Genomic DNA, 27,539 nt, shown 5'->3' with positions numbered 1-27,539 from the left:
ACGCGCACACCAACCCACGAGGATACACCACCGTGTCGTTACCGAGGGTGGGCAAAGTCTGCAGGAATGGAAGAAAGCAAAGAAAAGGACGATCGTGGGGTGAGTGGGTGGGGGGCGGCCAGAAAAAAACGTGATTAAGGGGGCGGGGCTTGTGTGCTCGACAGAGAGGAGCGTCCACGCATTCCTCAGAGTCACTTTTTAGAAACACGCATAAAAAGATGAGGGGAAGTGAAATCGACGCCTGCCATGAACGGTCTTCGGCACGGATCTCATTCACTACACGCGTGTCCGCGCGCGTCAAGCAGCCACACGCCCGGATCTGTCGCGTGCGCCATCCACACGCAACTGCGAGGCGCGCTAGCTGTGCGCGCACGCCAACACGACGGCAGCCTGCCTGCCTCCCTTTCCCTCCTCCGGCCTTTCCCTCCGGCTGCTGACCCCCGGCCGGCCCCGCCGAGCTCCGCGCCCCGCCCAGGCCCCGCCGGCCCCCGCGGCGCCTCCCACACCCACCCGGGTTCGCGCCGGCGACGAGGCTGCTTTCCGACGCTCGGCAAGGGAAGCGCGCCAAGGTCGGGACCACCGATCGGGCCCGGAACCGCGTGGCAAGCAGCGAGGACGGGTAGGAAGAGGTGGGGGCGACAGAAATCAACCGGTGTTTGTGTGCGTATCTGAACTTCTGGGAAAGCGCTTTGCCAAGTAAGTTCAAGGCAACGGTCTGCTGTTGTGGGTTGATTTCGAGGTGGGTGCGATCCGGAGTGAACAGAGACGCCAGAATCTGGATAAGGGGCACGAAATCGCCTCCTTTTGGAGGTCGGGTTTCTTTTTGTGCGTGACTTTGCCTCCTGGAAAGTGCTAATACTGGTGGTCACCCGTCATTAGTTCACTATTAAATCTAAGTTGGGAGCTACTAGCAAAGTCAGCTCCAGGTTTTTGGAGGGCAGGATACTCTCCATGGCCCCACTCCTCTTGGTGAGGTTTTCCCCTCACTGTGGCAGGTCTAGGGGGCTCTTGTTAGTGTGCTAGGGTCTGGGGTGGGGGTGGGGCTCTGACCTTTGCCAACCTAAGAAGAGTGGAAGCAGACCAGCTGGCCCTCTAGTTCTGTATTGCCCGCACTGATTGACAGCTGTTTCTCCAGGGTTTCAATCCGGAGAATTCCCCAACCCCTAACTTGCAGAAGCCAAGGAACCTTCTGCACTCAAAGCAGTTGTTCTACAGCTGGGCCAGGACTCTTCTCCTTGACGTTGCTGCCCCTGGTTATTGGGGTCCTTTACCTCCTGGTATGCGTGCCTCTCGGTGCTCAGTTGACGGGGCAAACAAACAGTTTTCCTTCCCCAAGCCCCATGAAACAGCTGGATAATGTGGAAGAGCGTGTGCCTGGGTTTCTCTGCATTAGTTGTGGTCTCTGAAAATTTAACAGTGTACGAAGGAGGCCGTCCTCCTGCAAAGGTCATCGGGGTGATCTTGAAATCTGTGGGAAAGACCCGCTATTTTGGAATAATCCCAGGGGTTTGGGAGGATAACTCCGAAGAGCCACATGACTCTTATTAGAAAAGCTTATGTGTCTTCCCCAGTGGTGCAAACAGGCACAAGTTCAACAGGGGAAACCTCTCCCTCCCCCCACATCACGTTATTGGCAGGGAAGGCTTCTCCTGTTGAAGTTTTGCATGCCGCTCAGTTTGAAAAAGAGACAGGAGCCTAGGTGCTGGCGGTGGAGGTGGCTGGCAGGCAACCCTAAGTGGGAAAGGCTTGGAAATACTTCCAGAGGAAGGTGGTTGAATGGGAGGCTTGTGTTAGGTGAGCATGGCAAGTGACCTGATCGACTCATGTTGACTAGAAATATTTGCTTGGCTTTAAGGGACAAAGAATGGCCCATTTCTTTGACTGCCTTTAGCAACATTCCTAAGGGAAACGCTCTGGGTTTGCGAGAATGCTGCGTTAGTGTTTTGCAAATTACAGAATTTCTTCATGGAACTTGGTGTGCTGAGATGGTCCGGAAGGGGGCGTTAGGCAAATGGATGGAGGGTGTGTCTTATGAAGGGCTACATGCAAACTGCCAGGTCAAAGGCAGCCTGCCTCTTGAGGGCCAGTTGCTGGGGAAGGGGCTAATGCTGTCATGTCTGGCTGGCCACTGGGGGAAATGCAGGAAGTTGCCTTCTTATACCATCTAGCTGACACCCAGCAGGAGTTTTTTCCCCAGCCTTACCTGGAGATGCCAGGGATTGACCTTGAGACCTTTTGCAGGCAAAGGAGCTGCTCAACTGCTGAAGTACAGCTTTTCCAGGATGCTGTCCGAACTAATCCCCCAAGGGCTCTTCTTATGTGCTCTGTGGTTCTCATTTCTACCAGCCTGTTTGTTACACTCATGAATGATTGCAGTCCAAATAATCTGGAGAGCACCATAATAGCATAAGTCTTCTTCTCTGGCGATCGCTTGTAGCCGAGTAAGATTGTCTTCCATAAATACGGTTTTAACAATGAGTCTGTAAGTGACTGTGGAGGCCAATTCTGGACCCACACGTCCCTCCACAGTGGGGACATTGGTTCCCAGGCGGGAGTTGCTCACGGTGTGGATTTGCCAAGCGTGTCTTCCTCTTAGCACGTTTCTCCCTTGCGTCCTGAGTTCGAGTGTCTTCAAAGTCCATGACCCCTTTGGTAAAGGCTGTTCTACAACTGAATCACTCGCAGGCCAGTGTTTCCCAGTTGTCGGTGTTTATACTACATTTGTTGAGATTTGCCTTGAGATTTGCCTTTAAGCCCCTTTTGTTGACCACCAGCATTACGATTTCCATTTTTAAGTTCTGAATAGAGTAGTTGCTTTGGAAGACGATAATCAGGCATCTGCACAATGTAAGTAGAACCTGCAGGATCAGGCCAATGGTTCTGAAAACCCCAGCTTCTTGTTCTTGGCCAACCAGATGCCTCTGAGAAGCCTGCACCAGGCAGCGGAAGTTGGTGGAGGTGATTCTGATCCAGATGGATCAAGGCACTGGCTCCACGTAGCACACGTTCCCCTTGTTCGGTTTTTCCATCTGTAGAAGGGGAACAATAGCAACTTACTTTTTAGGGTTTTTTTTATTGTGAGCGAAAATCACAGTACAATTTTTAAGTGCTTGTGTATGTTCTAAAAGGTTGCATGCTAGTGGACCTATCTTCTACCTTTAGCCTGGTATCTTTAGCCAAATCCGGGAAATTTCCTAGTTTCCTAATCTCTGCAGGCAGGAACAAGAAAAATCTTAGTCTCTTTAATTACTTTAACCTACGAGACCAACTTGGAGGAGACGGTGTAATTAATTTCCCCTTTCCTACTAGATCTTCCTTGCACGTTAAGCATATCCTCCTTCACCAGAGGTGAGGGGGCATGAACTAACTGAGTCTAGGAATACAATTCTGTGGTTTTAACTCCTTCATGCATTAACTAGCCCTAGGCTTGCTAGTTATATTTGACTGCAATTTCCCACAGTTGTTGTTAGCTATTTATTTATTTATATACTGCTGAGTTGCCAAAAGGGCTTCTAACCACTTTACATGTATAAACGGCAACAAATATATCCAGATGTGTTTAAAATGCACAATAATGCAATTTCATCCAAAAGTTGAAGACATTCGTTATTAAAAATGTAAGACAAGTTCATCAAAACGTTATAACTATTAAAACAGTAAAAAACAACAACAATTTAAACAATATAACACTACTGACGTGGGTTTTAAAGTTTTATAATTTGCCCGAGTTTTTAATGTTCTACTTCTTTTTTTAAAAAATGCAGCCACTTGTCGTTTTAAATGGATAGTTTTAATTCTGAGCCGCTCTGACAACCCTTCTCAGGATCAAGGCCAGGGTGCAAATGCATGGAGATATTAACTGCTGCTCCCCACCCACAAACCCAAGACAATCGTCTCCAGGCCTGTGAGTTTTGTGCAAATGGAGAACAGGCTTGCAGCAAAGGTGGAATGCTGTTGCTACTTATCGTCTTCGGAAGGGCTTGGTACTGAAATGAACCCAAGCAGAGCTGTGAGGCTGGATGCCATGGGGGTCGAGTATGGGGGATATTTATAACTCCAGCATCCTGCTAGCCTGGGTATATTTAGATAGAGCTGCCAAACAACAAGTCAGGGGAGAGGGCTTGGCCAAAAGGCTTAGCTGAACTCCCGTGTGCTACACCCAAGAGGAATTTTCCTTGTTGGGTCGCTTCTTCCCCTGCCTCTAGCAATTTTGTTGTCGTCGTCATTTAGTCGTGTCCGACTCTTCGTGACCCCATGGACCAGAGCACGCCAGGCACTCCTGTCTTCCACTGCCTCCCGCAGTTTGGTCAAACTCACGTTGGTAGCTTTGAGAACACTGTCCAACCATCTCGTCCTCTGTCGTCCCCTTCTCCTTGTGCCCTCCATCTTTCCCAGCATCAGGGTCTTTTCCAGGGAGTCTTCTCTACTCATGAGGTGGCCAAAGTATTGGAGCCTGAGCTTCACGATCTGTCCTTCCAGTGAGCACTCAGGGCTGATTTCCTTCAGAATGGATAGGTTTGATCTTCTTGCAGCCCATGGGACTCTCAAGAGTCTCCTCCAGCACCATAATTCAAAAGCATCAATTCTTTGGCGATCAGCCTTTTTTATGGTCCACCTCTCATAATACTAACCTACAAAAGTGATGAGCCAATGAATGGCCAAGTCCTAGGCAGGAACCAAGCCTCCCTTTCTGTCTATATCTCCTAAGCATCCCGAACCTGCTTCACACGAGACAACAGTGTGATGCAGCAGCAAAAAAAGCTAATGCCATTCTAGGCTGCATCAACAAAAGTATAGTGTCCAAGTCAAGGGAAGTCATAGTACCACTCTGTCCTGCCTTGGGCAGACCACACCTGGAATACTTACTGTGTCCAGTTCTGGGTGCTGCAATTTAAGAAGGATATTGACAAGATGGAACATGTGCAGAGGAGGGCAATTGAGATGACCAAGGGTCTGGAAACCAAGCCTTATGAGGAACAGTTGAAGGAACTGAGTATTTAGCCTAGAAAAGAGGAGACTGAAAGGAGATAGGATAGCCATTTTCAAATATATACAAGGCTGTCGCGTGGAAGATGGAGCAAGCAGCTTGTTTTCTCTTGCTCCAGAGGGTAGTACCTGAACCAATGGCTTCGAGTTACAAGAAAAGAGATTCCCTCATTGCAGGGGGTTGGACAAAAAGACCTTGGCCTGCTCCCAACAGGTAATGTTGAGGTGGGGGGGGGCATAGACAGCTTGGCCTTATAGAGTCAGTGTCTCCCTTACTGCTGGAATTTAGATTTCCAGCTTCTTGGAGCAGAGATCTGTCTTCCTTTCGCTCCTTTGTTTTGAGTATATTAAAGTGAAGTAAGGTTGGAGAACCTTTGGCTTTTATCTCTGACCATTGGCCATGCTGCTGCTGGGAGTTAATCCATATCAGGAAAGCCGTATGCTCCCCATTCCAAGTGCAAAGAGACATGCATTGATGTTTCGACCGAAAATAACGATAAAAGGATGCCTCTCAGCTGGTTCTGGGGCCATTCTTTTTTGTTTCTGATACCCAGTGTACCAACCTGGATCAAACCACTGACCCAATAGCCCCATACAGCAAAAAGTCTAGTTAACTATGCTAGGGAACAGACAAACTGCCGTCTGCATTAAATGTGTCGTCTGCTGTTGTGTATTTTCTTCTTCTTAAGATAGCAGGTGTGTGTGTTTGCGTGCGATAAGGACAAGAAGCAACGGAGTGGGAGGGCGGGGTGAGTTAACTAGCATGCAGAGAAAGGGTTAAACCTTTGCACTCCCCATTCCCAGTCCTACCCCTCCCATCCCACTCCTGCCTTGGAAATCAAAGGCAGCCTAGGGGAGAGACAGTGTGGTGTAGTGGTTAGAGGGCCAGACTAGGACCTGGGAGACCGGGGTTCAAATTGCCATTTGGCCAGTATTATTTATTAAATTTATATACCACCTTTAATCCAAAGATCACAGGATGGTTTACAGTATATAAACACAAAAATATATAGCATAATAAAACAATAACACACACATCCTATACTTAGTTTTAAAAGCCATAGATTAATTAGTCAAAGGCATGGGTGACGCAGGTGGCGCTGTGGGTTAAAGCCTCAGCGCCTAGGACTTGCCGATCGAAAGGTCGGCGGTTCGAATCCCTGCGGCGGGGTGCGCTCCCGCTGCTCGGTCCCAGCGCCTGCCAACCTAGCAGTTCGAAAGCACCTCCGGGTGCAAGTAGATAAATAGGGACCGCTTACCAGCGGGAAGGTAAACGGCGTTTCCGTGTGCAGCTCTGGCTCGCCAGAGCAGCGATGTCACGCTGGCCACGTGACCCGGAAGTGTCTGCGGACAGCGCTGGCCCCTGGCCTCTAGAGTGAGATGGGCGCACAACCCCAGAGTCTGTCAAGACTGGCCCGTACGGGCAGGGGTGCCTTTACCTTTACCTTTTATGGGTGAAGAAGACTGTTTTAACCTGGCGCCTAAAGATATGTAGTGAAGGTGCCAGTTGAGCCTCCCTGGGGAGAGCATTCCACAAACAGGGAGCCACTGCAGAAAAGGCCCCGTTCTCATGTTGCCGCTCTCCAGATGAAGCTCACTTGGGCCAGTCACTGCCTCTCAGCCCAACCTACCTTGCAGGGTTGTTGTGGGAATTAAATGGGGAGGGGGAAAACCATGTGCACTACCTTGATCTCCTTGGAGGAAAAGGTGGGATATAAATGCGATAAATTATATGCAGGGGTTTAGCCTCAAGTGCATCCCCTCCAGGTAAGTCTGCAAAAGGGAAGGGAGGTGCTTCATTCTCTCTCCAAAGAGCGTGGCATCAGTTTGTGTGGGCAATCTAGCTAGTTAAAAGGAATGAATCATGAGTCACGGCAAAGCTTGCAGGCAGCCCTGCAGAGGGGAAAACAAAAGGGCTGGTTTCATTTCAAGGTTTCCAAACCTGATGTACCCTTGGTTAACAGATTGTCCTCGGCAGAATGTCAGATTCAGTCAGTTGCAACATTAAAGAACAATAATACTGCATTGGCGCATGTATTTTGATGTCCTTGTAGCTTGCTTTCCTGTGGTATATATTCTCAAAACATGAAAATAAACACACACACACACACAGTATACAAATGCATGAATTGTAGGGCCACTCTCTTCTGTAGACCTGCAAGGTAAAGGTAAAGGTAAAAGGATCCCTGACCATTAGGTCCAGTCGTGGCCGACTCTGGGGTTGCGGCGCTCATCTTGTTTTATTGGCCAAGGGAGCCGGCGTATAGCTTCCGGGTCATGTGGCCAGCATGGCTAAGCCGCTTCTGGCAAACCAGAGCAGCGCACGGAAACGCCGTTTACCTTCCCGCTGGAGCGGAACCTATTTATCTACTTGCACTTTGACGTGCTTTCAAACTGCTAGGTTGGCAGGAGCAGGGACCGAGCAATGGGAGCTCACCCTGTGGTGGGGAATCGAACCGCCCACCTTCCGATCTGCAAGCCCTAGACTCAGTGGTTTAGACCACAGCTCCACCCACGTCCCCATAGTGGGGTTCAAAATTGGCTGCCAGAGGCATACTGTTTCTCCTGTTGCCCAGTAGCATTGCTAGCCCGGCTGGAGGCAACCCCAGCGGCCAACTTGCTTTCTTCCAGGAATGTGTTCCCTGCTGGGGTGCAGTTACTGAGCAACGGGAGCTTGGATTTTGAACCTTCTGATCGGCAAGTCCTAGGCTCTGTGGTTTAACCCACAGCACCACCCGCATCCTGACCTGCTTGGTAGTCCGTCCCATAGTTTGGGGGTGGCAGTCTAGCCTGATCCAACTCCTCCTCCCTCTATGGCTGAGTGCATCCCATACATATAAAGCACATTGCTTTCCCCAAAGCAGGGCTTTTGGGACTACAACTCCCATCATCCTTAGCTAACAGGACCAGTGGTCAGTGATGATGGGAACTGTAGTCCAAAAACAGCCAGAGACTAGTGTTTCGGAAACCCTGGCCCAAAGCATCCTGGGAACCACGGTTTGTTAAGGGTACTGGGAACTGTAGTTCTGCGAAGGGCAAACTACACTTCCCAGGCTTTTTAAAAGCCATGTGCTTTTAAGTGAATGGTGCATGCACAGCCGGGCTGCCTCCTCTGCTGTGCTGCCTGAGGCTTTTTTCCTTTCCTTTCGCACCTTCTGTCAGCAGCACACGCTGCTGTTCCCCTGCAGCCTTTGTCCTGGAGCCAAGGCAGACTTAATTTAGCTCCCCTAATCTTTCCCTCTCTGCCACTAGCCAGTACCTTCCTTTTTTTTAAAAAAAAGAAGAAGTTTGTTCCTTTCCCTCAGCTCCAACCAGTCCTTATCTCCTCCTGAAAGACCAGGGAGGCCCAGCAGTACGGATCCTGAGGGGTAGGTGCGAGGGGCTGCACGGGGCAGGTAGTGAAGCAATTTCCCCACTCTTTAGCTGGGGAAAGGAGACAAGACGACCCCAAGAGCACTGCTGTTGAGCAGGGTGAGTTTCCTGCGAGGGTGAGCCTATGGGTGGGATAATATAACACCCTTGCGTGCCAGAACCCAGCAGAATGGGCACCTCTCTGCGGAGGAACAGGGACAGCTGTGTCAGGGGCTGTAATGGAGCTGTCAACCGAGTGGTTTTGTAGGCTTTTTGGAATGGGGCAAGGCAGATTCGGGGGGCAAGCGTTTTTCTCTGGTGTGTAGCAATGCTTGGAAAGCCAGTTTTTTTTTAACAAACTGCAGTTCCCAGGTTTCTGTGGTGGGGCAAGCCATGTGTTTTTAATGTGCTTTAAACATACGTTGTGATTTTTCACATTGATGGAATATGCAGAAATGGCAAGTTTATCTAGCGAAATCAGAAATCAAGATGAGGCAGAATTCAAGGAGGGTTGGAGAAAGTTTGTAGATTTTTTTTTAAAAAAAACTATTGTAAACATGCTAAAATGCAAGCGGCTTTAGAGTAAAAACAGCAGTAAAATACAGATTTGAAAATACTGTGGAAGAGGTAAGATATGGAATAACTAGCATGCAGCATAAATTAGAAAAATGTGATTGTACATTGGCAAATGTTGCTTCAACTTTCTCTTTGAAATATATAAATAAAAGCTTATGGAAACAAATAAATGAAATAAACCTTTGGTGTGGATGTGACATGCTCCCATGATGTCTAGCCTCACCCTGTGAAGGTGCAGCCATCCTTGCTGCATTTAAAGCAGCCTTGCAAAGAACCCTGGGAACTACAGTTCCCAGCGCTCTTGCTAAATTAAAGTTGCCAGGATTCTTTGTGGGGAGTTAAAGGGGCTTTAAGGGTACAGGCTTATGTTCCACATAGTGCTAAGATTCTGCCAGCAAAAAGGTTGCGCGACGGAATCTCCTCCCCCTCACGCACCCCCTTGGCACTGGTGGGCATGCAGCCCCCAAGGAAAGGTCTGATCCAGTTGAGGTACAGTCGGTGTTAACTGGATCCACCAGTGGGTGTGAGGGGGCTCTTTTCTCTCTCTGCCCTCTTTCCTCTGAAACTCAGCACTGCAATGCTGAGATTGTCCAAGGCGTTTGGGTGCTTGAACCCGAAATTCTACATCGTGCTCCCATCAGGGCAAATTAACAATAATGCAATTGGCTTCATTAATGGCAACAGATTGGCACATGCATCGGACCTCCTGTGTTTGCAGCCCCTCTGGCCCGTCGGATATTAGGGGGTGGCAAAGCTTGAGAAGGTGCAAGATGGTGACAGCAGTCATGAAATTAAAAGATGCCTGCCTCTTGGGAGAAAAGCAATGTCAAATCTAGACAGCATCCTAAAAAGCAGAGACATCACCTTGTCAACAAAGGTCCGTGTAGTTAAAGCTATGGTTTTCCCAGAAGTGATGTATGGAAGTGAGAGCTGGACCATAAAGAAGGCTGATCGCCAAAGAATTGATGCTTTTGAATTATGGTGCTGGAGGAGACTCTTGAGAGTCCTATGGACTGCAAGAAGATCAAACCTCTCCATTCTGAAGGAAATCAGCCCTGAGTGCTCACTAGAAGGACAGATCCTGAAGCTCAGGCTCCAATACTTGGGCCACTTCATGAGAAGAGAAGACTCCCTGGAAAAGACCCTGATGTTGGGGAAGATTGAGGGCACAAGGAGAAGGGAACGACAGAGGACGAGATGGTTGGACAGTGTTCTCGAAGCTACCAGCATGAGTTTGACCAAACTGCAGGAGGCAGTGGAAGACAGGAGTGCCTGGCGTGCATGGGGTCCATGGGGTCACGAAGAGTCGGACACGACTAAACAACACCAAAAAGCTTGAGAGCCTGGCAGAATAACCTACATAAATATTGGGCTCCTGCAGATCTGTTTCTTGAGCATTTATGTGGATTCACTTGCGCACAGCTTACACAGAGGTTAGGCAATATCTAGCTTTAACTTTTATATATATCTTATTGCTTTTATACTTCCCCTTTCCTCCGAGGAGCCCAGGGTGGTGCGCATGGTTTTCACCTGTCTCCATTTTTAACTTCACAACAACCTTGTGAGGTTGTTTAGGTTGGGAGACTGTGGCTGGCCCCAGGTCACCTAGCGAGCATCAGGTTTGCCTGGGGATTTGAACCCTGGTCTCCCTGTTGCTTTCCTAACCACAAAAAAGGTTTGTTGTCCGCCCTGCTCCACCTAGGATTTGTAGTTGCAGAACAACAGCTAGGCACTTTTACCCACTGGAATTCTGCAAGCCTAAATTTCTTTCTGTGTCCGAATCCCTCCCGCAAAACACAGGCAGCCCCGAGGCGACAGATGTATTGCCCCCATAAAAAAGTTAAAGGGACCCCTGACCATTAGGTCCAGTCGCAAACGACTCTGGGGTTGCAGCGCTCATCTTGCTTTACTGACCGAGGTAGCCAACGTTTGGCCGCAGATAGTTTTTTCCGGGTCATGTGGCCAGCATGACTAAGCCGCTTCTGGTGAAACCAGAGCAGCGCACGGAAACGCCGTTTACCTTCCCGATGGAGCAGTACCTATTTATCTACTTGCACTTTGACGTGCTTTCGAACTGCTAGGTTGGCAGGAGCTGGGACCGAACAATGGGAGCTCACCCTGTGGTGGGGATTCGAACCGCCCACCTTCCGATCTGTTAGCCCTAGGCTCAGTGGTTTAGACCACAGCTCCACCCGCGTCCCTATTGCCCCCATAGTGGGGTTCAAAATTGGCTGCCAGAGGCATACTGTTTCTCCTGTTGCCCAGTAGCATTGCTAGCCCGGCTGGAGGCAACCCCAGCCGCCAACTTGCTTTCTTCCAGGAATGTGCTCCCTGCTGGGGTGCAGTTACTGAGCAGCAGGGAAAGGCAGGCGGGTGTTGCTTTGCAGCTACAGCAACAAACAATAGGGTGTGTATGTGTGGGAAATTAAGGCTACAAGGAACGACAAAAGAACATTCAGGCAGCTCTAAACCTGGCCGCCCCTGGATTGTCCAGCCAGCCTAACCGTCTGCGTCCCCCGTTTCAATCTCCCCAGCATGGAGAGAAGCTTTTGTACCCTTGTCCAATGGCTCTCAAAATTACGAGCTGCCTGGGCAGGCCCAAACGTCTCCTGCACATTCCACAAGGCTTTGGCGACACTCTGCTCCCTGCCAGAGCCTGGCTTCCACATTTTTGGTCTTGTGCCGTGGTTGTGAGGTCCCCAGCGTCGTCCTAGCAGAGGAGGAGGTCCCCTGCTTCTTTGCAGCACCTCCCATGCTCATTGATTGACAGGTGGTTGACAGGTCCCTGCTCCTACCCGCAACACCTCTCTCAGTCGATGCCGGCATCATTGCCTAGTTGCAAATCTGGCTAATACAAGAAGGAAGTGTTATAGCCCGGTAGCAGAGCAAGTGCAAACACGTGGCACTGTACCTTGAAAACCCTTTTTTTTGAGAGCAAAGTGGTACCTAACATTTAGAGTAGCTCCAAATGTGTGAGCTGGGGCGTTCTTTGTTGCACTGAGAAATCTCTTGGCTGATGTTTGCAGCTGGAAGCGTGGCCTTTCTGGCAGAGAGTGAGCCAAGGCATGGGAGTGTTCCTATTCCCCTTTCCTGCTCGGTTAGTGATAGCAGCAGCCAAACATGCAAGCCAGAAGGATGTTTGTGGAAAGGATCTGTTTGTCTGAGCACTATGGGGCTGGGGTAGGAAGCGAGGAAGCAGGGGCCGGCCTCCCTCCCGGGCAATTGGGTGTGTGCCTTCCAGCATTAGTCCGATGGTGGTGGTTGTTTTTGAACCGGTGCCTAGTAGCAAAGTCACGTGATGAGTGTCGACGCAAATTGAGGCAAATGGGACCTCTGAGGAAGGGGTAGGGGAGAGGGGTACAAAATGGAGTACAGTGGTACCTCGGGTTACATATGCTTCAGGTTGCATATGTTTCAGGTTACAGACTCCGCTAACCCAGAAATATTACCTCAGGTTAAGAACTTTGCTTCAGGATGAGAACAGAAATCGCACAGCAGCGGCGCAGCGGCAGCAGGAGGCCCCATTAGCTGAAGTGGTGCTTCAGGTTAAGAACAGTTTCAGGTTAAGAACAGATCTCCAGAACGAATTGCCGTATTTTTCGCCCTATAGGACGCACTTCCCCCCTCCAAAAATGAAGGGGAAATGTGTGTGCGTCCTATGGGATGAATGCAGGCTTTCGCTGAAGCCTGGAGAGTGAGAGGGGTCAGTGCACACCGACCCCTCTCGCTCTCCAGGCTTCAGGAAGCTTTCCGCAAGCCTTGGGAGCTGATCTCCCGAGGCTCGCAGAGAGCTGCCTGCATCCCAAAGCCTGGGGCGCGCTGTGCAGTGTGCCCTGGGCTTCGGGCAGCTCTCCACAAGCCGGGGGAGACCGGCGCGACTTCCCGCCGGGCTCCCTAGGCTTGCGGATAGCAGCCTGTTCTGGGGGCTGGGGTCGGGGGAAGCTCGGGCTTCCCTTGCCCCAGCCCCACGCCTGGGGGGGGAAATAATTTTTTTTCTTCTATTTTCCCCCAAAGAAAACTAGGTGCGCCCTATGGGCTGGTGCGCCCTGTGGGGCGAAAAATACGGTAAGTACTTAACCTGAGGTACCACTGTATCCTGGAGCAGGGCTGAGCAGGTCGGAGGCCTGATATATACTGCAGCATTTTGTTGCAAGCCTCAGTTGTTTTCCCTAAGTGCCTCCTTGGCCATGGGCACTTGCAAACAGAGACTCTGAATTTTAGCTGAATTCTCCCTCTTTCTTGCTAAATGCACTTTGATCCGCATGTTCTGGTTAAGAGCACGACAGGACCTTTCTCTGCCGGAAGGTTGCGAGCTTAATTGCCTGCCAGGGCAGGCAGAAGGGAAACCCTGAAACGTCCCTGAGCACCCGAGAGACAGGTTATCATTTGCAAACATTGCAAAGCAGTTTTCGGTGGCTGCAAAAAAGCCTATTGCCATAGTTACAGGCCTTTGCCCTCCCTTCCACAGGGCCACTGAGGACATTTCAGGATGTGAAATAATGGGTCCAGCCCCAGCTGTTTGAGGAACCATTTCCTCTCCTCTCCCAGTCCATTTCCCTTTCCACCTGGCTGATCTGAACCCCCCTCCCAAACCGCCCCTCTCCCCACAGCCGTCTTGCTGACACTTCTCAGCCATCTTTTGTTTCCTGCTTGCGTTTTGAGGGACGTTCTCTAATTCTGGAACGTTTCTCAGCAAAGCTCTATTTTTAACCGTACCCCCCTGGCTCCCGGTGGACTTGCTGTTTACTTTTCCGTCCTTAAGAGAAGCCGACTTTGTGTTCTCTCAGGGTTCCTGCTTGTTCAGTGGGAACTCCCCAACAGGCTGCGTTCTTTCTTCAGGGCAATGCTGAGTGAGGTGGGAAACGTTACCTGTTGAATTTCTGTTGGTTGCCTCAGATTGGTGCGTCCGTTGACAGTGCAGGAACCCTCTCAAGAGGGAAAGGCAACTACCTTGCTGAGCACTGCTGTTGGGAGAAAAGGGTGGAGGAGGGAGAAGGGGGAATGAAGAGGGGAAATGCCCTGAAGAAGAACATGTCTGAAAAGGTGGAATTTGTAGCTCATGGCAGCTGTTTTTAGTGGAAAAACAGGATAGGGGAGAAAGGTTTAGCCCCTTTCTCTTGCACTGGGATCCAGACGGACCCCAATAGGGTTCTCTTTGCATGCTGGGGCTAAGTACAGTGGTACCTCGGGTTAAGAACTTAATTCTGTTCTTAACCTGAAACTGTTCTTAACCTGTGGTACCACTTTAGCTAATGGGAACTCCCGCTGCCGCCACTCAATTTCTGTTCTCATCCTGAAGCAAAGTCCTTAACCCGAGGTACTATTTCTGGATTAGTGGAGTCTGTAACCTGAAGCATCCGTAACCTGAAGCGTCTGTAACCCAAGGTACCACTGTACACTTTTTAGAAAGTGTGCTTAACATAATATGTAGTTGGACCCCATAGTAGGGAACCTCAGGGTTAAATGCAACCTTCCAGGACTCTCTGTGTGGTCCTCAGTCTCTCTCCAGGCAACGCCCCCTTTCACCAGGCCACACCCCCTGTCACAGACCACACCCCTTTCTCTCCAGGCTGCACACCTCACCAGCCTTGCTTTGTGCTCTTCCTGGGAGTTTTTGCCTTGCTGGAATGCGTCCTTGAATTCTTACGATTCTTGCTTGCCTGGATGGTGGGCAGATCGAACCCCAGAATCATAGAATTGGAAGGGACCCCAAGAGTCATCTAGTCCAACCCTTTCAATGCAGGAATGTCAGCTAAAGCATATTACATCCTGCACATTGCTCAAGCCAGGAATCTGACTATCCATTGCTTTTATATCTCCCCAGAACAGTCATGGACTTGTGGTTCCTTCTGCCTCTCTGTGGGATCTTGATAGGATCTGCAGTAGCAGGTAAGCTTGGGGGGGGTGGGCAGGGGAGGAGGAGAAATGGCTGAGAATGTCTGCTGACATTTGGGCATTTTGTACTCTGCGCAAAAAGAAAATCCAGTTCAAAAATGTACTGCACCTTATGGTAAAAAAGGATCTTGGTGAGCCAAGGTGGTGTAGCGGTTAGAATCTTGGACTAGGACCTGGGAGACCAGGGCTCAAATCCACACTCACTGAGCATACCTGTCAACTTTTTCCTTTTCTTGCAAAGAATCCTATTCAGAATAAGGGAATTTCCCTTAAAAAAAGGAAAACGTTGACAGCTATGTCACTGGGTGACCTTGGTCTAGTCACTGCCTCTCAGCCTACTTCACAGGATTGTTGTGGGGATTAAATGGGGAAGGGGAAAACCATATACACTACCTCAAACCTCTTGTGGGGGGGCAGGGGCGGCAGACGGTAGGATAAAAATATAATAAATCAAATAAATAAACCTGAACTTGCCAGTATTTGCTTGAATGTCACCCAAAAATAGCAGGTGTCTGAAAGTGCCACTTATATATCCAGGCCTTTTCGGTGTTGTTTTTGTTGTTATTTCTTAATTTATATGCCGTCTAGTTGCCAGGTGGGATAGGAAATGCAATTTAAAGAGGAGGAAAGGTGGGATATAAATAAAAATAAATAATAAAAATAATTCCCCCCCCCCATTGGGTTTATCAACATCATGGTAAGTTATTATAACGCTAAATAGTTCAGTATAAAGTGATTGATTAATGGGGGCGGGGTAGGGAAGATTGAAGGATAACTGTATTATTGATCTCCTCTATATATGTGTGTGTGTGTGTGTTTGCCTCTTTCAGAACCACCACAACCCAAGGACATTCCACACGACCCATTCAATTATGGTGAGCCAGTTGTTACTACCAGGGGTCAGGATATAGATGGCAAGGGCAGAGACCCCCTAACAGACTTTTGGAAACAAAAAATGTGTTGTCCAATCTCCTCGTTTTTGAAATTAAAAAAACTACAACTTTAAAAGAGGTGCGGATGACTCTGACTTGGAGTGCAGCACTGATGCAAAGGAGAGGGTTTTTTGTGTTTTTTAACCTTCCATCACCACCTGTGGAGGCTATTTTCCTCAGCCTCTGTCTCCCTTGCTCCCCACAGTGGAGACCCATCCATTCGAGCAAGTGGGGCACTGCTGCACCAAGATCAGTCTGTCCCCAGCCAGCCCTGCCTACTTCTTCACTGGCAAGACAGTTCTGGCTGTCAGCTTCCTATTCCTTAGTCTCAGTGTGGGCCTTCTAGGACTCAGCAGGGAGGAGGAAACCTGTGCCACATTTACACCGTGCCTTAAAAGTGCTGTGATACCGCTTTAAACAGTCGTCTCTCCCCCCCCCCCCGAACCCTGGGAGCTGTTCTGAGAGTTCTTAGGAGACCCCTATTCCCCTCACAGGAGTACAATTTCCAGAGTGGTTTCGCAATCAATCCCTCTCCACAGGGAACTGTGGGAATTGAAGCTCTGCGAGGAGAATGGGGCCTCCTTTCCTTAGTTGGCGCTTGCTATCATTGGCTTGGGGACACGGGTGGCGCTGTGGTCTAAACCACTGAGCCTAGTGCTTGCCAATTGGAAGATCGGCGGTTCGAATCCCCGCGATGGAGTGAGTTCCCATTGTTCCGTCCCAGCTCCTGCCCACCTAGCAGTTCGAAAGCACATCAAAGTACAAGTAGATAAATAGGTACCGCTCTGGCGGGAAGGTAAACAGTGTTTCCGTGCACTGCTCTGGCTCACCAGAAGTGGCTTAGTCATGCTGGCCACATGACCTGGAAGCTGTCTGAGGACAAACGCCGGCTCCTTCGGCCTATAGAGCGAGATGCACGCCGCAACCCCAGAGTTGTCCGCGACTGGACCGAACAGTCAGGGGTATCTCTACCTTTAGCTATCATTGGCTTGAGAGCTCCGCCTATGGTTTGGGCTACCAGAATTTCGCCCTACCCATCCCGATGGGCACCAGCTGTTACTGATCCGGAGAGCACCGGGTTGGGGAACACTGATGCAAAGCATCACAAGAGCATCCCCTCATTCCAAGTCAGGGATGTGTTCCCAGCTGGAAATGACCACTTCTTCCTTCTCCTTCCTTCTCAGATTACCACTCACTGAGAATTGGGGGGCTGATTTTTGCTGTCGTCCTGTTCCTGCTTGGCATTCTCATTGTGCTCAGTGAGTAGATTCTCTCCTTTCCCCCCCCCACCCACCGCATTTCCCTGCCTTATAATGAGCCAAGCTGAGCCATGGCACCTGCTGAATTTCCCCAACATTGTGACTGCAGAAGCTGCAGGTGTGGGGAGGAAGGGCTCCTTTCACACACCTGTTTAGTTGAGGGCTGATCACTCAGGGCGAAAGGGACACTGCCTCACCGACTCTCAGCCTGCCCTCTGCCAGACCCAACTTTGCTGTCTTACTTACATCCAGCATACATGGTATTACTGGCTATCCTTGTCCTCAATCTCAGTGTCATAGGAGTCATCAGGGAAGCGGGTGTGGACAAAACTAGAATTAGCGTGCTCTGGCGCCACCTACTGTTGACCTCCCTGCCTCCTGCCTTGCCAGTTCCAAATGGGAACCAGCCACCACTGTCCAGTTGTTATTTTTTTCTCCTCTTAAGGCCCACACAGCGGGGCTCAGTTGCACACACTGTCTCAGATACCGGATACAGTGGTACCTCAGGTTACAGATGCTTCAGGTTCCATACGCTTCAGGTTACAGACTCCGCTAACCCAGAAATAGTGCTTCAGGTTAAGAACTTTGCTTCAGGATGAGAACAGAAATTGTGCTCCAGCGGCACGGCAGCAGCAGAAGGCCCCATTAGCTAAAGTGGTGCTTCAGGTTAAGAACAATTTCAGGTTAAGTACGGACCTCTGGAACGAATTAAGTACTTAACCCGAGGTACCACTGTACTTGTACCTTTTCTTTCGAGGAGTGAAAAGCAGCTGGTGGGGGCGGGGTAGGAGGGGGAAACTACTGAAGGGAAATGGATCAAGGAGCCCATGTGGACGTATGGCTCAGTCAGTAGAGCATGAGACTCTTAATATCAGGGTTGTGGGTTCGATGCCCACATTGGGCAAAAATAAAAATAAAAATCCCGCATTGCAGGTGGTTGGACTTGATGACCTTCCAACTCTAGAATTCTATGATTTTATATATGAAGCTGTCTTTTACGGAGTCAGGCATTTGGCCTGCCCTGTCCACTGTTGCTGCCTCTGACTGGAAGACGCTCTACAGGGACCCCAGCAGATGTCTTTCCCATCGCTCACATCCCTGGAGACACCGGGGATTGAATTTGGGGCCTTCCACAGGCAAAGTTACGTGCTCTGCCATAACTTTCTACTGCCACCTTCTGGTGGTCTTCTGCAGCACGTTAACAGCACATGCAGCAGCTAAGTGTCACCAGGCTTGTAGATAAATTGGGGCCTCTGAGATACAGGAGGGTGTGTTGGCATACTTGGGGGAACCTTGAGGTTGGCAAAAGGAAAACACATCAAGGGAAAACCCGAAGGGGAGGAATCTTCTCCAACCAAAAGAGCAACCCAATGAAAGCTGCTTGTGTCCTCAGAATGCCATTGAGAGGATGTTTGGAATGGAGTTTTCGGGAGGAGGGCATGGCTGGCTGGAACCCCAAGCAGCCGCACTCTGTGCAACATTTTGTTGCAGGTCTCACTTGTAGTCTCTGAGCCCCATGTGGACCTCAGGCTCTTGATCTATTTAGCTCAAGACTGGCTGGCTTCAGTGCTCTTAAGTTTAGTCTTTGCCATCCTGTCTTTAGATATTTTGTGGATTGGAGTTGGGACTGTCTCTATGCATTCTGCCACTGACCTGTGGGCTCCCTCTAATGTAAGATTACCAGATTTTTTTCAATGAATCTGGGGACACTTATCAACTTCAATGGATTTTGTAAGGGGACTGATGTGTAAATCCCGGGACTGTCCCGGGGAAACGGGGATGTCTGGTAACCTTAAATTAGAGTGAGCTGTTTTCTCTTCCAACCACTGGGCAACACTCCCTTCCCAAAAGAATGCTGGCAATCCCAGAGTCTTTGCTTCTCGTCTGTCCCCGTACTGATTTTCTTTCACTGTTTGGGATTTCTGTCTCTCTTTCCCAGGTCGACGTTGTCGCTGCAAGTTCAACCAGCAACAGAGGTAATGCCTTTCTCCTGAAAAGCTTAAATGGGTGAGCTAGGATGGAGGGGCTATTATATACGGCAGATGCAGACAGGTGACCTAGCAAGGAGAGAAAAAAGTAGCACACTCAAATTATGAGTCTTGGAGAATGTGACATTATAACCTGAACAGGACAACAGCGCCCTCTAGAGCATCTGTGATCAGACCATTCCTCCGGAAGTCTGCAACAAACTGATATCCTGTCTTCTATTCTTCATTATGCATTCTGAGGTTGATAATCATTTATTGCAGTACCTCATCTAATCAAAAACAGCTAAGCCTTCTTATAATATAAGTTTTAATGAATCATCAAGGAGGTGGAATCAACCTCTAAAGAAATTCTGATTGGCAAAATATACTTTATCTCATGTGCCAGTAGTCTGTTACGCAAATAGGCCCAAAACCGATCTGCCTCTGTGAACAAACAGGCTTTGCGCTCTGTCTTTGTCTTCTTGGAAGCATCCAGTCAGGAGGCCAAAGATATTCTCTCATTCAGAAATTCTCTTTTATAAGGAACTCTGGACATGCTCTGAAATCCAAGACTTTGCTTAAGCAGGTAAAATGTAACTAGGTCAGGCTGATGTTTCTTTTTCTTTGCAAGTCTTGTGTATGATTTTGTTGCCTTCCCTTTATTTAATATTATTTAAAATATTTGTATACCACTTCTCATTAAAACAATACCAAGGTGTACAGTAAAACAGTTTGGTACAAAACAACCAGAAGTACAGTCGGAAAAAGATCTTCCCACACACCCTTTCCAACTATTTACACTTGGACATTTGGCTTCACTCATTTCCAAAAGCTTCCCCATGTGCTAAGACTGCACAGTTGTTAAGCTGCCTCCTTTGTTTTCTTAAGGAGCTTTCACAAGATTTTGTTTATTTATTTCTTTATATATATATTTATAGCCGGCACTTTCATAAAAACATATCCAGGTGGTATGCAACATATAAGGATAAAATCAGCCCAAAGCATCCATAAATACATCAGTAAAACATAGTGATTGCTTAAAAAGAGATGGTTCGTGACAATATAGTTTTCAAAAGACATCTTAAAGAAAGAAGGGATGGTTCCTGCTGAACTCTAGTGGCAGGGAGTTCCGCAGGGCAGGGCATAACCCCACTCAAGGCTCAGTCCCTAGTTTAGACCAACCCAACCTTAGGAGCATTGGGAACCAGCCAGAAGTCACCCATCAGACAGTCTTAGTGGTGGAGGTGGACCAAAAGGAATCAGGCAGCCCTTAAGGTATTTGGACTTAAAGTTGTTTAGGGCTTTATGAATGAACACAAGTAACTTGAATCTGGCCTGGTATCAAGACAGCAAATTGTTAAACTTGGGGCTTTGGAAAAGTAAATGCAAAGCTTCTCCTTCCCTGCCAGTGGCATAGCGTGGGTTGCCAGCTCTCCGGGCTACCTGGAGGAGCGAGGGTGAGAAGGAGGGAAACAGACAGAGACAGAGAACGCATGCGCTGCCTAACAGCATCTGCAGCACCCAAGAGATTGCAGCTGTAGAGATAAGAAAAGAAGAGTCATTCCATTGCCCGGACAGGTTCTCATCGAGAGGCCGTTTTCAACAGAGCCCAGCAACGGAATTGCGCAACTGTATTGAGACAGCACCAGGTGTTGAAATTTGGCGGCCTTAACAATTTTGCGCCCGGGGCAGTCACCCCTGTGGCCCTCCCCACGCTACGCCACTGCTCCCTGCTCCCCCACAACAATAGTTGGGTTGGAAGGAGGGGTCCTTGGCAGTAGGAGTCAGACCACCAGCCCTCCAAACAGCAGGGCACAGCCTGTCACAATCCAAAACACGGGTAGTCAACCCTTTTGGACCCATGGAAATGTGAATAAATCCATAATTGGCAAGGCTCATTGGCTCGCATCACCTTAATTAACCATTTCTATGGGTGCCCTGAGTAGTTATTTTATCTGTCAACAGGAGGAGCTATTGCTTTGCTCTTGTAGAAAACACAGTGGTTTTTAAAAAACAGAAATCGCTGCAGGATATGAAGAGAGCAAGGCATTTTTGTTAAGTGCAGCATGACAAATATTTTTTTCTATTTACAGGACGGGTGAACCTGACGAGGAGGAGGGGCCCCTGCGCAGCTCGATTCGGCGTAAGATCCAGCCTACTTGAGTTATCCTTCACTTTCCCCTGCTGTGCCCTTCTTTTCCTCATATTTGAGGACTAGAAACTATAAAAAGAAAACTGAGGAGCTCAGCCTTGTGCCTACGTCAGATTTATTCATTTCGTTAAAAACTTTTAATTTGTTTATTTCGTAAAAATTATACACTGCTTGATTGCAAAAACAAAACAAAAGGTTATGCAGTCATACCTCGGGTTGAATACGCTTCGAGTCGAGCGCGTTCGAGTTGCGCTCCGCGGCAACCCAGAAGTAATGGAGCGCGTTACTTCCAGGTGTCGCCGCATGCGCAGATGCTCAAAATGACATTACGCGCATGTGCAGAAGCGGCGAGAAGCGACGCGCGAGTGCGCAGACGTGCTGTCGCTAGTTATGTTTACCTCTAGATGACAACAGGGCTCCGGTAGGATTTCTAAGTGCGTTGGAATAGATTGGCAAGGACTCCTGGCTCAGGTGTTTAACAATAGCAACCAGGATATGACTTTTCCCACCTTAATTGAGCTGCTGAAACAAAGAAAGAGAGTGGACTTTTGTGTGGCAGGACTGCGTGTTCAACTTGCGTCCCATCTAAACCACACATTTAAATACCACTTTAAACACCTATGGCCTCCCCCAAAGAATCCTGGGAGCTGTAGTTTGTTAAGGGTGCTGAGGGCTGTTAGGAGACCCCCTATTCCCCTCACAGAGCAGCAGTTTCCAGAGTGGATTAACAATCAATTCTTCTTTCCAGGGAACTTTGGGAATTGTACCTCTTTGACAGGATCCAGCCAGGCAAAAATACTTGAGGCACAAAGAAAGGCCTGTGAGGAGCCTGTGGCCTGAGGAGGGCCAGACTGAGATGTCTGGAGGGCCTCATTCCATCCCCAGGCCTCAGGTTTCCCCACCCCTCTGCTAGATCCTGTGCTATGTGTTTTGGGACTGCTTTGATTTGTCATATAACAGGACACACTGCTGGGGCAAACTGTTCCTGCCTGGGGTGCATTATGGAAAAAGAAGGAAAGAAAGCTTAAAGCCTTTTAGGGAAACAACCGTTTTTAAAAAACTGTCTCTTTCTGACTCTCCTTGCTAGGTTTATCCACACGGATGAGATAGAAGAAGCCTGAAACTGGTGAGTTGCATACACCGCAGGACTGGGGAGATGGACCGCTGGTTGGGACAGACTGGTTGGGCTCCGGGTCCTGCTAGCATGCTCTGAAAATCAAGTCAACAGCTTTGCTCATAGTTTACACTATATTGAAATTGAAAGTGATGATAGAACTTTCCAGTGAACACTACTGAATGGGCAGTGTGCCACAGTGGTTGGACTTTGGGACTAGGACCTGCGTGGCCAGGGTTCAATCCAGGAGTATTGTGGGAAACGCTGAATGGCGGCTCGCACACCCTGCCAATAGTGCCGATTGGAACACCGGAGGGGTTAAAGAGGGGGTTGTGGGGCAGCCATCAGTAGGGCAGGGTCTGTGGGACCCCTGGCAGCCGGTGGAGGCTCATCCATTGGGGTGAATGGGCATTCCCTTGCCAAGCTCAATCAACTCAGCCTGCCTGCCTTCTTACTTCCAGCCAGGGGTTGGCACTACCTGCCATCTTCCTGCCCCCTATCCTCAGCAGGGAAGAGGCCAGTGGAGAGAAAACAATGATTAGTTGCCTCTGCCAGACATTGTCTCTAGCGCCACCTACTGTCGGTCTCCCTGCCTTAAAACCTACCAGTTCCAAGAGGCACCGGCCAACCACTACTGGCAGCTGCCCAGGAAGCCTGGGTGCCAACTCTGGGCCTGGCAGAGGCAGTCCTTGAGGTACCCAGGGCCTGAGCTGCCTAGGGCTTTTAAAGGTGAACCCTGTCCCTTTTAATTTAGCCAGGCACCTCCAAGCCTGCAATTACAGAGAGGCCTGGAAGGCAAGTACACAAGAAGCTGCCTTATCCTAAGTCAGCAGTTCTCCAGGATTCAGGCAAGAGTCTCTCCCAGACCTATCTGGCGCTGATGGGATTCACCTTGAGACCTTCTGCATGCCAAACACATGCTCTCCTACTGAGCTACAGTCCTTTCCTCTAAATTGACTGTGGGACACCTCACAGAGGTGTGGAGAACGATTTGGGGAAACTGTGACCTTATTGAGGCTTTTGGGGGGCATCTGTTGGCCTTCTGCCTTTCTGGATTTATTTTGAACTTAACTCCTTCTGCGCCTGACTTTTCTTTTTCTCCTTCCAGGCTGCTCCTGACATGTCGTTCCCCCCATGATCCAGAGTGTTCCTGTCTCTGCACTGCACACAGCCCTCACCTCCCTGCTCCCCAGCAAGCCGCCTGCCTGTTGCACCAAACCTGGCAAAATGCCAGGCCTGCTGTCTTCGTGGTGATCCCAGCCTAACTTGGAAGTGCTTAGCTTGCTGCGAGACTCCGAGACAAAGGGGTTGTCGTCCGGCACATTTTGCTCAAGCTTAGTCCTCATCCTAGGTGATGGGGGGTACTAAATCTGCCTTCCTGGTGCTCAAACGGTTACGATGAGACTTCCCAAGAGCGGTGGTAGAAATGCTTTTCAGACATATCTATGCATAAAGGCTGTCAGCTCTGTCCTTGAAAAGAAAACAGAAGGGGTGTTCTTCTTCCAGAGAAGCTTGGAGCTCATCCAAAGTGGGGGGTTGCTTCCTTGGCCTTCCAGATTGTCACTTGGTGCAATCTCAGTTACTCAGTGCAAGTGCGGAGTGCAAGGCAGCCTTTTCTGACTTGGTGCGTTCCAGATCTCGTTGGACTCCCAATTCCCATCAAACCTGGCCAGCATGCCCAATGGCCAGAGATGAAGGGAGTTGCAGTCCCGACGACAATTGGATGGCACTGTTTTGGGGAAAGCTGAAGGCGAACACTGTCTCCAGAAGTTGTTGACACCTGTCTGTCTCAAGAGACAATGGAGTGCGCCTCGGTGGGTGAAGCCTAATCGCTGTGTTTGGAGCACCAGAGTGACCTCCCCGGGGCGCAAGCCTGGTTAGTGTGTATGGAGGTCCCGAGCTGCCCAGATGGCAAGACCCCTCTCTCAGCCTTGCTGATGTGGCCCAAAGGAAAGCAGAGCAATGTTTTTGACAGCAGCTTGGCTGTAGGAGTTGCTGGACGGAGGCGTCCAAGGCACCATCCAGCCACCTTGAGAACTGCAGATTTGTGTAGGGTTTACTCTTTAGGCTAGTCTTCTACTGAAGATATCCCTCAAGGCAGCAGAGGTCTAGGATCTGAGTCTTCCTTCTCCTAGATGATGAGGAGCCCCATTTGCCCCTCACTTCCTTCTGCAGGATGTTCAGAAATCGCCTTCTTGACCATTGGGCCCACTATTGGTCTCATCCACTCCATCTGCTGGAGCCTATCTTCATATACAGGGGAAGTCCTTAACTCACTGAGGGTTTGAGACCCATCGGCTACCCTTACCTGGTTTAGCCCGGCCACTTTAAGCCACTTCCCAGAGTGTGGCTGCTGTCATATGCTGACAGCTTCTAGGAGCCACAGGTGTGAGAGCTGAGTGCAGGGTGGGGCCCAAAGCTGAACAAACTACCCCAGAAGGAGCACAATGTGTCCCCCATCAGAGGTACTACCCCTCTCCTAACACCCTACCCTACCCCCAGGAAGAGGGTGATGAATAATGCAGCCCCAACCGTGAGACTCCCTAAACAGGATTTTGCAATTCCCCCAGAGCCTATTTGTTGTATTTAGCAGCTGCAGCCACAAGACGTAGCGGGGAATGTTCATTTTGTTCCTGTCTGGTGGAGTGCGAGTTCCCAGCCCTGCCAAATGCACAATAATACACTCTTATAAACGGGAAGGGAGTATGAGATCTTTCTTTTTTTTATGAGAGTAAATTGAGGCCTTTCTTTCTTGAACAAAAAATAGTGACAGTTTCGACAGGAAGAAGAAGTTCTGGCCTTATTACAAGCTTGCTTTTTTGCCAAGAACTTCCTACAGTCAGTGCAGAATATCCAGCTGTTGGGCTCAGCAAGCTGGCTGGATCTAACCAACTAGGGATGCAGAAGCCGTAGCCCTTCCAGATGTGATAGGACTCTCAACTCAATTGCCTATGGTAACTGGGGCTGATGGGAGTCCAGCACCAAATTAGAGGACCACGGCTTCCCCATCCTTAGCCTAAATCTTTGCCTGTGGCATAGCAATGCAGCCTGGCTCTGAAAATCCAGACCAAAACTGGAAATCTACTCCCAGGTGCCGATGCTTCAAACAACAAAACCTGGAGGCAGAAAGTAATTCCCACCTTTGTCCTGAGTGTTGGGTGTGTAGGATGCAATAAATGAGTGTGTACGCTAGTTCTCCTGTTATACTGCCTTCACCTGCTTGGAAAAATGACTCTCAGTTATTAGGCTAACCTTGCTGCGTGTGGTATCATTTGAGGTTACCTGTATTCTGTCGCAGTGTGGTTTCTTTCCAGCAGAGGGCAGTGCCATAACATCCACCTGCTTCTAGGCTGCGTAGGAGGAGCAGGTGTGGGTGGCACCTGTCAAAGCTTAATGCCTGATGCTCTTTGTGCTACTGGCCCTTAGGAAAGCTCTCCACTGAGCCCCGTTCCCCTGGTTTCGCTGACCCCGTTCTGTGTTTCTGACCTTTTATGTCTGCCAAGTCTCTTCCACGACATTAAAATGCTACTTTCTCCAGCTGCGGTGAAATGTCAGACTTTGCTCTCTCTGTGTGTCTGTGTGCTTGTGCATGAACGAGCTTGAGAGCAGTAAGACAGGGGTGGTATTTTCGGGAATTTCCACACACAAACTCCCAGGTGCCTTGATCGGACTTAGAACTATCTCCTTCACCAAATAACAGCTGTGGAGGGATTGGAGGAGAGCTCCACATTTCCCCATTGTGAGTTTAATTGCCTTAGCTTCCCCTAAGGCAGGAGTGACTTGCCACCTAGGCTGGGGGCCTAATCCAGCTCCTGCAACAATTCCACCCCCACCCCTTAATTTCGACAGCAGCAACAAAAATACAGTCATCCTTGGGCTACAGACACTTCAGGTTGCATTTTTTCAGGTTACGGATGCGCTGAAACCCAGAAGTACCGGAATGGGTTACTTCCGGGTTTCGGCAGTCGTGCATGCGCAGAAGTGCTAAATCACACTTTGCTCATGCACAGAAGCACCGAATCACAACCCGCGGTGCTGCGGATTGCGAATGCTGCGGGTTGCGAACATGCCTCCCGCACGGATCACGTTCGTGACCTGAGCGTCCACTGTAATATAAATTAGAGTTCACAGGCTGGATAACTCAGTCGGTAAAGCATGAGACTTGTTCCTAGGGTCATGGATTTGAGCCCCACATTAGCTGAAAGGTTCCTAGATTGCAGGGGGGTGGACTAGATGACATTTGTGGCCCCTTCCAGCTCTACAATTCTCTGCTTCTATGAGTGCCGTCATAGGACTGCAAGTCACCCCACTGTGGTCATCACATTGATCATTTGATGAGCAATAACCCTGCTCCTCTGCCGACCAGAGCCCCTGTTTTGCATGCAGATTTTTTCTGGCTCATTCATCACCTACTCCAAGCAAGGCTAGGCGAGATGCCCTATGTGAAAAGCTGGAAAGTTTCTACCAGGCGCTGTAGATGGTGCTGAGCTAGATGGACCAGTTGTCCCTGACTCAGTATAGCGTGACTTGTGTGTTCCAGAATCACAGAACTGTAGAATTAGAAGGGACCCCCAAGGACCATCTAGTCCAACCCCCTGGAACACAGGAATCTTTTTGCCTAAAGTGGGGTTTGAACCCATGCCCCTGAGATGAAGAGGCTCATACCAACAGAGCTTTCGCAGGTCCTGTTCTTCCTTTGGATCAGCCGAGGATGGGCTTATTGGGGGAAAAGAAATGCCTAGCTGTGTTTTGAGCTGGTAATGTGCACATAGCCTTAGTTAAAAGCACGACCTGCTGAGAAAGAGTCAGTGTTTCTTGTGTGTAAGGAAAGAGTGCCTTAGGTTCGGAACCAAGTATTGTCTTGGTTATCTGCACCATCTATGGACTCCAGTTCCAAAGGAGCCTGCTTCATCCAGATGACAGATGGTTTGCATGTAAAAAACACACTGAGCCTCACAGATGTGCCACTGTTGTGTGCCCCCTACTTCCATGAGCCATGAGAAGTTTTGGGGGAAGCTCCACTTCCTTTGTCTCTTCCCAGGCTTTTGCTCGCTTCCTGCCTTCCACACCTGTGTGTGCACTGACACACACCAGCTTCCTTGGCTTGAACAGCATCACCTTTGCCGAGGCCCATTAGGTATCTCATTCAAAAACGCGGAGAGAGCCTCAGCTGGCAGGAGACCATCTCTAAACCATGAGCTCTCGTTGATGAAACCTCAGCTGGTCATGTGGGAATTCACTAGCAATCTGCAAGGCACAAATGTGACAAGGCCAGGCCACAAGTGCCTGCAAGTAAGGGATTGATTA

At 49.4% G+C, this 27,539-nt stretch overlaps 1 protein-coding gene across 3 annotated transcripts; it reads left to right on the top strand.

The window, feature by feature from the left end:
* The first annotated feature begins 482 nt into the window (after positions 1 to 482).
* On the top strand, positions 483 to 25,769 carry FXYD1 (FXYD domain containing ion transport regulator 1). Of its 3 annotated transcripts, none has more exons than XM_081921039.1 (8): positions 483 to 696; positions 14,738 to 14,802; positions 15,639 to 15,683; positions 16,925 to 16,999; positions 18,939 to 18,975; positions 21,060 to 21,109; positions 22,206 to 22,244; positions 23,341 to 25,769. In XM_081921039.1, the coding sequence occupies exons 2-7, from the start codon at positions 14,745 to 14,747 to the stop codon at positions 22,226 to 22,228; spliced, it is 288 nt and encodes a 95-aa protein (XP_081777165.1). In that variant the 5' UTR covers positions 483 to 696; positions 14,738 to 14,744; the 3' UTR covers positions 22,229 to 22,244; positions 23,341 to 25,769. The 3 variants fall into 3 exon arrangements, with proteins under 3 accessions (XP_081777165.1, XP_081777166.1, XP_081777167.1); XM_081921040.1 differs by lacking the exon at positions 483 to 696 and adding an exon at positions 8,260 to 8,354; XM_081921041.1 differs by lacking the exon at positions 483 to 696 and adding an exon at positions 8,317 to 8,457.
* Positions 25,770 to 27,539: the final 1,770 nt, after the last annotated feature.

The sequence above is a fragment of the Podarcis melisellensis genome (genome assembly GCF_964234715.1).
Source record: "Podarcis melisellensis genome assembly, chromosome: 8".
In the NCBI taxonomy this organism is placed as follows: domain Eukaryota; kingdom Metazoa; phylum Chordata; class Lepidosauria; order Squamata; family Lacertidae; genus Podarcis; species Podarcis melisellensis.
This window is presented reverse-complemented; position numbering and strand designations above follow the sequence as displayed.

Bases quoted from the DNA above. Each gene is read 5' to 3' on its own strand.
- FXYD1 (XM_081921039.1), top strand. From the start codon at position 14,745: ATGGACTTGTGGTTCCTTCTGCCTCTCTGTGGGATCTTGATAGGATCT. The intron at 15,684-16,924 runs GTGAGCCAGTTG...CTTCCTTCTCAG, and splicing joins ACACGACCCATTCAATTATG to ATTACCACTCACTGAGAATT. The intron at 21,110-22,205 runs GTAAGATCCAGC...TCTCCTTGCTAG, and splicing joins CCTGCGCAGCTCGATTCGGC to GTTTATCCACACGGATGAGA.